Source organism: Phoenix dactylifera, chromosome 18 (assembly GCF_009389715.1).
Source record: "Phoenix dactylifera cultivar Barhee BC4 chromosome 18, palm_55x_up_171113_PBpolish2nd_filt_p, whole genome shotgun sequence".
NCBI lineage: Eukaryota > Viridiplantae > Streptophyta > Magnoliopsida > Arecales > Arecaceae > Phoenix > Phoenix dactylifera.
Window position 1 is genome coordinate 4,617,283 of NC_052409.1, and position 11,117 is coordinate 4,628,399.

Here is an 11,117-nt window from a genome sequence, read left to right on the forward strand (position 1 = left end):
ATATTTTAATAGCTATAGTTTAAATATTTAAAAATATTTTATTTTAAATATTTAAAAATAGCTATTAAAAATAGTTATTAGGTTGAGTTTTTAAAATTCTATCAATTTTTAATAGTTAGACAACTTTTTTATATTGTGATAATTTTTAATAGTTTTTAATAATCTTTATATTAAAATTACCACAACTTTTTTGTATTGTGTTAACTTTTAATAGTATATTTTTAATAGTTTAAGATTAAATATTAAAAATAGCTATTGAGAAAAGTGTATTTTTTTGGGGAAAAATATATCACAATTCCAACCCATAAAAAAGTGGCTTTCTCATGTTCCATATGGATTATTCTTTTCCATAAAATGTTAAAAATTTATTTCCACGAAAAAGCTATTTTTCTATTTCTCTCCTTTCAAATCTCCAACCAAATATTGAGGCATTTTTTTATTTTTATTGACCATACTTTGTCCTCTTCTCTTCCCATGAACCAAACGAGCCTATAGGGATGTTTATATTGGCAAATCCAAAACAATTATAAAAACTATTTCATATAAAAAAGGACGAGTAGTTTTGGGTTAAGATCTTTGGAGTTTCAGAAGTTGGTAAAGAATCTAAATAATATCCTAATCTGGCTTACCATCTAATCAGTTATCATATTTGCTTCTTTATAGACCTTCTGAAATTGTTTACTTCACCAACCCTCTCTAAAATCAGGATCCTAGTTGTTGCGATCTGCATCTATCTTGATCCACACACAATTTTAATTGGTACAGACCAGATTGTTGATGCTTGTTATTATTAATGACAGTCTCAAGTCTTGCCTCCACTTAATTTTAGATTTATTATCTCAATAAATTGGGTGCAAACAGAATCTTCTTTTCCTATTGTTATATATATATATATATATATATATATATATATATATATATATATTGCTTCTTTATAGATGTTCTGAAATTGTATACTTCACAAACCTTCTCCAGCTTGATCCACACCTAATTAAAATTCAACCTCACTCTCAAGCAACCCTATGAATTTTAATTGGTATAGACCAGATTGTTGATGCTTGTCATTACTAATGTCAGTCTCGAATCTCGCCTATACTTAATTTAATATTTATTATCTTAATAAATTGGATGACAAACAGAATCCTCTTTTCTTATTGTCACGCGCACGCACGCGCGTGCGCGCGCACATGTATATACATACATACACACACGAGCGTGCGCGCACCAGAGATTTTATATGCCAATATTCATTCAAATGCACATGTTCAACCCTAATCACATATTATTTCCAACACAAGGATAAGATGATATTCATCACGATATGCACATGATTCCACTGCTTTTTAACATCCATGTCATAGTTGATCAAATACTTTAAGCAAGGCAGAATGGCCGCTCTTCCACTTTTTTACTTTTCCAAATACTGTCACTGAACAGTAAATGGATGTGGCGTGATTTGTATGAAGCGCATTTGGCACATTCTTTTCCCTCATAAACTAAACTGAAGCTGCTTTAAAGTTAAGCTCCTACCATCCCGTGTTCCCGCCCTTCATATTCTCCCTCTTTATTTAAGGAGTTAGGTGGCCATGGAGGCTAAAACCAGTGGAGAGGGGCCAAGGTGGGCAGCTGTCCGTGAATGCCATGAATAGATTTGCAGACGAATTTTAATTAATTGCTTGGTTTCAAACCCAACTTAGCGGAGCTGTGCAGGTTTTGTTATACGAGATCCGCACTCTAGAATGATGGCAATGGATAATTATTAGTTGTTTGACACGTCGGTTTCGGAGGTGGAGTTGCGAGCTGTCTGGACAGGTTCTCAACATGCGCGGCAGGTGCTGCAAACCAGTTCGATCATCCTAAAGGGCGATTCAGCCACGGTCATCGGATGGATTCGAGGGGACCGAGGGGCGAGAGCACGGACCACCTCCTGATCTGGGACATAAGGATGATGATGAGGAATGAGATGGCCTTCGAGACCAAGCATGTATTCAGAGAAGCCAACGGGGCAGCTGACTAGGTGGCTGCCTATGCGGCCCACCACTCAGAATATATCATATGGTCAGGAGAGGAGGAGCTGTCACAGGCACTCCGCGAGTTTGTGTTTTTTGATTTTATTGAGTGTATTCGTATATGCATTGTATGGAAAATCCGTCAAAGCAGCACAAAAAAAAAGAAAAGAAAAGAAAAGAAGAAGAAGTCCTCGCACCAGAACATGGTTCTAATCGCCAAACTCCTCCACATGCCTGATTTCCTGGTTCCATTTTTTTTTTGGTACAAGAATCATTACAAATTTATATATAAACAAAAATAAAAAAAACAATCTGAAAACAACAAGCAACACGTCACATGCACAACTTTTCTTTTCATTACAACATAATAATCGAATTGCCCCCTTACATTGCTTACCCATGGTTTTGATCATCGTACGAGACTATATTTTTTAAAAAGAAATTTGAATTGTTGTTTGATTAGTAAAAAAGATTTTTTTGGGGTGAAAATTAGTATAAATTGTTTTGGAGACCCATGGTTGCCAATTGTTGCCAATCATGGCCCGGATGTTCCAACTTTCTAACAGACAATCAAGTCACTCAATGTCACCCACTAGGTCTAAACTGGCAGCTTTGACGCAATAAACTTGATTTCATGATCATATTAAGTAATATTATCCAAAAATAATAATATGTACAATAATATAGGGTTTAACTCTTCTAAATTCTAACAATATGAGACATTAGGATGAATTAACTGCATCTGCCATGCGATAAACAATAAAAGGAGTTGCGGCAAGTTGGATTATAAGCTTGCCTACTTTATAACTTACAACTAAAAGGAAAATATTGGTGGATAATAGCACTTAGGCTCGTGTTGACTACAGAGGAGTTCATCTTGCTTCTCTTTCGTTACCTTTCAGGTTGCTTAGGGTTGCTCTCACAAAGGCTTCTTAAGCCACGAGTCTGCCCTATAAGATAATTACATTCTTTTTGTTATTCTATTTAAAAAAAATGGTGAGTCAACCATCATCTATGGAAATAGAAGAAGATCCTCCCACACTTTAATTACTTGGATTCATGTTTTATGAAAATGTGCTAGCCGAGAGTCAAATCTAAAATCTCTAATTGCTGAGCAAAGAGGTCCGACTTCATGTTTTACTAGTAGATGTTAGTAGTTATGATATCTCCAAGCAATGGACTCTCAAAAACCATTACATTATTTGCCTTATGAACTAAATTTTTGAAAATAAAAGAATGGCCGTTATAAATGTCTTTATTAGCTATGGTGAGGAATAACAAACACCCATAAAAACGTTAGTTGCCTAAGCCGGATTTAGCTATGCTCGGTGTATCTTGAGAGCTAACTCCATTCTGATTGAGGGCAACTTTGTTGTGGTGATTACTTAGATCCAGAGATAGGCTAAGGAGGTGAGCACTATATAGAGTTTGGCAAAAGGATGCATTTCTCTTAAGGCGAGACAAATCTACGGAAAGGCGAATAGAGCTACAAATTGGATGGTCTCTTTCATGACTCACTACTCCAGAACGTGCTCTAGATCGACATAACGTTTGCTCTACGAGTTTTTCATATTTTGCTGCTTTCTGACTCATTTGGACGCAGTAATACTAGAACGATGTGAAATGCCCAGTCTTAACCCCAAAAAAAAAAAAAAAAAGTTGGTGCCACTGGATTTCTTGTTACAATAATTAAACACCTAATTACCTTGGTCCTTTGAGGAATGTCTAACAACTCATCTGTCAAATAAAAAAAAAATTATAAACATTATCCCAACCATTATTTTAAATCTTGCTCTAAAGAAGGGCATTATTATCTTAATGAAATTTTGCAAGGACAAACTGTATTCTTTCATTTTATTTTAGCATGCCAACACTCATGAATGCGTAACGGCGGTGGAACCCGGAACCTTCTGCAAAACGATGGGACTTCAAGGCACGAAATGGACTAAGGGCTCGTTTGGTTCGCAGGAAAAGAAGGGGAGAAAGTGTGGTCAACGGAAAAGTAATGAAATGCCTCTTGTTTGGTTGGAGTTTTCAAAAGAGAGATGGAAAAGTTGTATTCCCATGGGAATATGATTCCCACATTTCATGGGAAAGTCTTTCCCATGAGAAACATGGGAAAGTTACTTTTCCATGAGGTGAGAAATACTCCTTTTTTTATTTTTTTCCAAAAAGACCCTTCAGCATTAAAGAGGCATTAAAGACCTAATTTTTATTAAGGGCATAATAGGAATTATGCATAACTTTCCTAGGAAAATTGATGGTCAACCAAACATAAGCATTTTGAAAATTTATCACTTTTCCATGGTTAACCAAACATGCCAAAAGTACTTTCCTAAGTATCCTCTTTCTAGGAATCTGATTCTCAGAAATCATATTCCTAGGAGGGAAAATACTTCCCGCGAACCAAACGAGCCCTAAGAGGCTAAGAGGCGACGAGGATGTTGCTAATGGCCGTGCGACCCTGAGTCAGCCCGGTCGGTCTACAGGGGTTGAACGGGTCTTCGGCATCCATCGATCGCTGGAAGCTTTCGGGGCGTGGACGCATACACCCAGTCTTCGCGTTTAATCCAATCCTTTACTTCGCCGTAGTTTAGCAGCGTTACTTGACCGCACCGCACGACAATAACCTTCATGCGAAATGATACTTTTACCCCCCGTGACGGACTGCCAGAGGACCGCTAACCTCGTAATTTTGTGGATCTAGTGGAGGGTAGAACCGTCAACATACTTAGTAGGCGAAGTCGTCCGGGCCCCGGAGTCCGGCACGCTGACCCAGACCCGCAGACAGCGTGGGGCCCATTAGTTGCGAAGGTTAATGGAAGCTTGCGGCAGACACCCAAAATCACAATGCTAATGTTATTGTTTACAGTACATTGCATTATAGTTCTTATGTTCTTTTGATTTGCAAGAAGATTTTTTTTATTAAAATATTTTTTATGTATCAAAAATATAATATTTTTAAAAAATAATTTTTTATGTTTGATTGATTATTAAAAAAAACATATTATAAAATAATTTATATTTGATTGAACATCTATTTTTTAAAAAAAAATTATGTAAAATACTTATTTTACTTTAAATAGAAGAATATATCTTATCTTATTCTATCTAGAAATTTAAAGATATTTTTGGAAAAAAACTACACCTATTTTCAACCGATAAAAATTGAATTTTTTCATATTTTATCTGAATTTTTTTATAAAATATATAAAAAAATATTTTTTTTGATTTTTTTTTTTGTAAATCAAATGAGTCCTTAGATTAAGGCGTATGAACCGGCACTAAAACTATAAGGACGATGGACTTATACGGCTAGGACAAAATGTAATCAATTGCGTGCCTCTCTCCGTGATAGGTTGGGTTGATGGCTATGCCCGTTCTACTATTAATATTTTCATTTCTCCACTTATCTATTCCTGTTGGCTCGTTGCATTTCTGATCTGTAATTCACTAACGAGATCAAGTTGATAGTAAGAAAAGACTAATTATCTAAGAAAATCAAATCTAGGATTTAGAAAAATCTTTACCACTATAACTAATAATAGATGGATTAAAGTGCAACGGACTTCCTCCTGTAGCCACACTCTTAAAAAGAAAAACAGAGCCCGCACATTAAATATGGTAAATAATAATAATAAAAAATTATCTAGATGGAACAGATGCACACATATTTTTAATATGTTGGGGGTGCTCGGCCATATGCTTTTAGAGGACATTCAGCAGCAACTAAGAAAATGTAATGTCCCCCACATTGTGCACGTATTTCGGAAGATAAATAGAGCTACCGATTGGATCATCTTTTTTGCTGCTCATCATTTTAAAGATATTCTATGGATCCGCTCTATATATATTTCTCTACCTCTGTGTAGTATTTTGTTTTTTGATTTAAATGGCAGTGCCACGCGAGGCTAGTGTGAGCTGCCGATGTACCAAAAAAAATAATAACCCACATGCTTGAATTCTTATTTTTAGTTCTAAAAATTTCGATATTTTTAACCATCTTACTAAATTTAAACTTAATTTTTAATAAAATCAAAATTTTAAAACAAAAATAATCTCTACACATATATTGAAGCTCCATGACACGTTGAAACCATACTGAAAAAGAAAACCTCAAAAATCCCTGCATAAATATGGTAATTAGAGGAAAATAGACCACCCCTTAACTCTTTTTGTCGTTAATAATTAATTGTTACCAGTTAATGCCCCCATTCGGTTTTATTTCTTTCTCCTCATCTTTCCAATTTCTTGGTTTGCAAGGATTTTAGCAATTTCCATGCCTTTACTCTTGACATCGCACCTTCCTCCACTCTATTCCCCAGCTCCACGTCTCCACCCCCTTATAAATGCCATCCTCCTCCTCTCTTGTGCCTCCAAAGGGTCAAGTCTCCCAACGAAACCCAGCGGCAGCAAAGAAGCAAGCAGTTAGCAAGCTCAACCATGGAGACCAAGTCCTCCTTCCTCACCCTCTTCACCCTCCTCCTCCTTCTCGCCGCCCCCTCCCTCGCCGCCGATCCCGACATGCTCCAAGACCTCTGCGTCGCCGACCACAACTCCGGTAATCCCCTCCCACTTCTCTCCCTCTCCAGCTGATTACTCCAATATTTCTCTTCTTACATGCTTTTGTGGATCGGGTGCTGCAGCCATGAAGGTGAACGGATTCGAATGCAAGGCGAACGTGACCGAGGATGACTTCTTCTTCGACGGATTAGCCTCCGCCGGCGCCACCAACAACACCATGGGATCCCTTGTGACGGGGGCCAACGTGGAGAAGATCCCGGGACTCAACACCCTGGGCGTCTCCATGTCCCGCATCGACTTCGCCCCCGACGGGCTGAACCCTCCCCACACCCACCCCCGCGCCACCGAGATGCTCTTCGTCCTCGACGGCACCCTCGACGTCGGCTTCATCACCACCGCCAACAAGCTCATCAGCAAGACCATCACCAAGGGCGACGTCTTCGTCTTCCCTCGCGGCCTCGTCCACTTCCAGAAGAACAACGGCGCCGATGCCCCCGCCGCTGTCATCTCTGCCTTCAGCAGCCAGCTCCCGGGCACCCAGTCCATCGCCGCCACCTTGTTCGCCGCCTCGCCGCCGGTGCCCGACCACGTCCTCACCACGGCCTTCCAGGTTGGCACCAAGGAGGTGAAGAAGATCGAGTCCCGCCTCGCCCCCAAAAACAAGTGAGCGAGGGAAAGATTGGTCTCATTATTGCTTTATGTTTGATCTTTGGTTTCTGAGAGGAGAGCTGGGGAGAGAAAGGGGCGTTGGAGGTGTATATGGTAATTAGTATAATAATTTGATAGCAGGAGGCAATATACCGTTTGTTCATTCTTCATTCAATCATTTCGTAAAAAAAAATTGTTTCTTTACTTGATTTCGTTTCTTTTCCCCCATCCAACATTTGAGACGTTCCATGCCTGTCCTTCCCATTACCCGGCCGATGTGATGCGTTGGGCTCAGACGTTTATGTGCGCATATAAGCGGGCTACGGACGTTTATGTGCGCATATAAGTGAGTCAGGATTGTATCTTTCTTATAAAAAAATAATTTATTGAGAATTGTTACTAATTTTTATTCTACAAGTATTCTTATTCTTTAACGGTGATAAGTTCTATCCTTAATTTCTTAGTAATGATAAATTTTATCTTTTAGTGGGTGTTGAAGTTGAGTAAGAATCAAATATCCTACTCTATCTAATGAAAGAGAGAAAAGGAGAGAGTGAGAGTTGTTCTGATTGGTAAAGCGTAAGAGAGAGCTTTTTTGTATAGCTCATTGTTTTTTTTTCAGTTTTTTTTTTTGTTTTTTGTTTGGTGTTTGTTTTAGATTTTGGGCCGACACGACCGATCTACTCTGCAAAGCGTGCCATTCTACATGGTATTAGAGCGAGGTTGGAGAGTGGTTAACCAATTTGCAGTTTCGATTAGATTTATTCGAAACATAGCTTTTGGAGACACGACTTGATTATTAGTGGTTCGTGGATTTGTAGCTCAATGTGGTTGAAAAACTTCGAACACTTCGTTGTGCAGTAGTGCAAGCGTGTAGACTTTTGTTTTAATGATTCAAAAAGGTGAATCATCATGCCTGATGCTACTATATTCTCTCTCAATGGGTTCAACATGCATGACCTTACTGACATCAATTTGGTTGCGCTTTTGCTACTACCACTTATGTCAGTAAATTGAACAATGCCTTTTATCCAATTTATAAGGCTTATTGATAAGTTTTATTTGAAAGGATAAGATTTATGGGATATCTTGAATGAGTCAAAGTTGATGCCTACAGGTACTCTCGACGATGAGGTTGAAAGAGGAAAGTGAAATTTGAAATCAAGAAAGGCGATATGGATTATTTAAGTTTCAGTTGATAAAGAAAATTATCTCAATATATAGGATACATAAGGGCTAAAACAAATGTGTGATATTCTTACGGTTGTCCACTCAAATTCAAGCAAGATGAGATATCTTAAACAAAGATCATCTGAAGAGTGGATTTTAGTTTCAGGCTTTCCTAAAAATTCAGAAGAAGATCAGAATTGGTTTAAAGATGAAGATTTGAATCAGGTGGAGCTTGATTAATTAAATACTAGTTCATGTTTGGAAGACTTAGAGCATAACAAAATTGATCAGCCTAAGGGTCAATCAAGTCTAGAAGAAAATCTGGAACAAAAGGAGCTTGATTATATGGATGTTGTATCAAGTTTAGAAGAGATCATGATTAAAGTTGCTCAGAAAGACTTTTATATCAAAGTTATCCAAGATATGGATATTTTTTATGGAGATTTAGTCAGCCATAAGGTTGAAAAGCTGACTAATCTTAAAGTAGTTTCAGAGATCAAACAAGAAGAAGATATGCTTGGCGGAGATGATTCATGTTATACCTTGGTATTCGATAAGTAAAGAGAAGATAAAATTCAAAAATTAACCAAGAATAATAGTAGATTAAAGAGAGGATAATGATATCTTAGCCTCATCCTTTTCATCTCTTTGTCTCTTTATTATAACCATCCTTTCTCTCATAGCCAAAAAGACAATTTAGCATCCTTGTCCTCAAATTCTAGTCAAATGATGCAACTTCTATGGCCCATTTCACTGCCGGGAGACTTTACTCTTGCGTTGTGATGAACGAATTTGAGGTAAAGGGACCTTTAGATTATGTCAGTTGAGAAGACAAGGGGTAAGGAAGCAGTTTTTGAAATATTTTCATGAACCACCTTTATTCTGCAAGAGAAGAGGAAGACGAATGATAAAGCTTGTTTTTGAATTTTTTCCTTTTTGATTTTTCCTTGCTCAAATCTAAATGAGAGACAAATATGATTCACTTTCTTTAGATTTTTCTATGCAAAATGGTTCATGTATCAATAACCACTCCTGTATTCTAAGCTAGATACTTAGCCCAAAAAATGGCCAGATAGGGTGGGCAATGTCCCATACAATCCACTTATATAATCCATACACAATATTCCATATAAATTACCAAATGTAGCTTTTGAAAATAGAGTTTGCCATGTATGCCATTTTGGGGTCATGAATCCTCCTAAGAGTGAGTAATTATGACTTATAACTGACTTTCCACCATGAATTTTGCTATCTTTAATTTTTGAGTTACAAAAAGCATATGTAGTAATCCTATCTAGTCATAAATTAAAGGTTATCATGTAGTTCATTCCAAATCTAGGAAACTCTAACTACCATAAGTAAATTTTAAAGAGAAAGGCTTATAAACTAGCTCAAGGGTTGAGTGCATTAACCAACAAATTAAAAGGATAAATATAAGTTTTCTAATTTTTGTGATAATTGATTGGGAATGGAAATAATTTATTGTTCCAAATTTGACCTCTCCTATGCTGACAGTATATATCACCCCAATCTCTTTTCCATATGGTGTTATCAGTAATTATCTTTAGTATCCATGGCTTTTTCTTATCTAGCAAACTCACATCCTATTTTTTCTGCCACCTTTTCATTTGAGGAGATCTCTAGCCCTCTATCTAAAAATCTCCATCTAGCTCTTCTCTTTGAAACCTCTCTTTATTATCTATTTATTCTTCATATGCCTCTCCATTTAGCCATTAGTTGTTGATGCTGTTTTCACTACAATCTTTCAGTCAATCAATACCTTCCAACTTCATTTTCTATGTATGTCATTGTTTACCTCAAATGCTATCGCCACCTGAAAGAAATAATTTTTTTTTAAAAAAAAGACAAACCTATTTTGGAGAATGACAAATATGATCGTAGAGGAGCTAATGAAGATCGTGATAAAGATGGCATATAACCTATAATATAATTGATAATGAAACAAGAAGCAATTGGTGATGCTCATCTTTCAAGCTCAATGGAAGAAGATGGAAACCATATGATATTAGTTTTATTCATGGTTAAGGCATGTCTATAGCTTAGATAGCATTCAAAGTTAATTTAATTTGCACTCGAACTTCTCATAATATATACTATGGAAATCACTTGAAAGAAAACTTTGCTTTCGTTATTTCAAGAGCACGAATATAATGCATAGAGTGATTGTTAAAAAGAAAAATGAAGCTAATGCTTCCTAACTAAATGTTTAAAAAAATCTAGCTGATAAATATACAACAGACACAAGTATCACTTCGCATTGACTTATAGATATAATAGTAGTTGCTGACGATGAGGAGAGAATGAATGGAAAAAATATATTTCAAATGCATACTCGATTGTTGATTTTATATATTTTTTCATAAATATAATTTTTTATTAGCAGATTTATAATTATCTATCTTGTATTAACGAAAATAACTCCTCATGAAATGTGCAAATGCCCTCCATTGTCTTCTTCTCAAAATGGCTGCCTCGATACAAACAAGATCCAACCAATATTACCCCACATAAACGGATCCCCAACAACACCCACATAATATTACTATATATCCAATCAAAGTGCATTAACAACCAAGCAAAATTAGGTTGGAGGTTTAATCCCATCTTCCCTATTTTCTAAGATACGGAAGAAGAAGAAGAAAGTGGAGTCCTGTTGGTTATCTATGTACCAACCTTCATTGCTAAGGAAAATAAGAAGAGAAGGACAAATAAAAGCTCACTAAACAAGAAAAAGATTTCACTTTA

General features: G+C 36.6%; 1 protein-coding gene across 1 annotated transcript; it reads left to right on the plus strand.

Annotated features, from left to right (window-relative positions):
• The first annotated feature begins 6,313 nt into the window (after positions 1–6,313).
• On the plus strand, positions 6,314–7,315 carry LOC120104405 (germin-like protein 5-1). The gene is made up of 2 exons (XM_039115471.1): positions 6,314–6,570; positions 6,656–7,315. Exons 1-2 carry the CDS (start codon positions 6,453–6,455, stop codon positions 7,198–7,200), a joined length of 663 nt encoding a protein of 220 aa, XP_038971399.1. The 5' UTR covers positions 6,314–6,452; the 3' UTR covers positions 7,201–7,315.
• Positions 7,316–11,117: the final 3,802 nt, after the last annotated feature.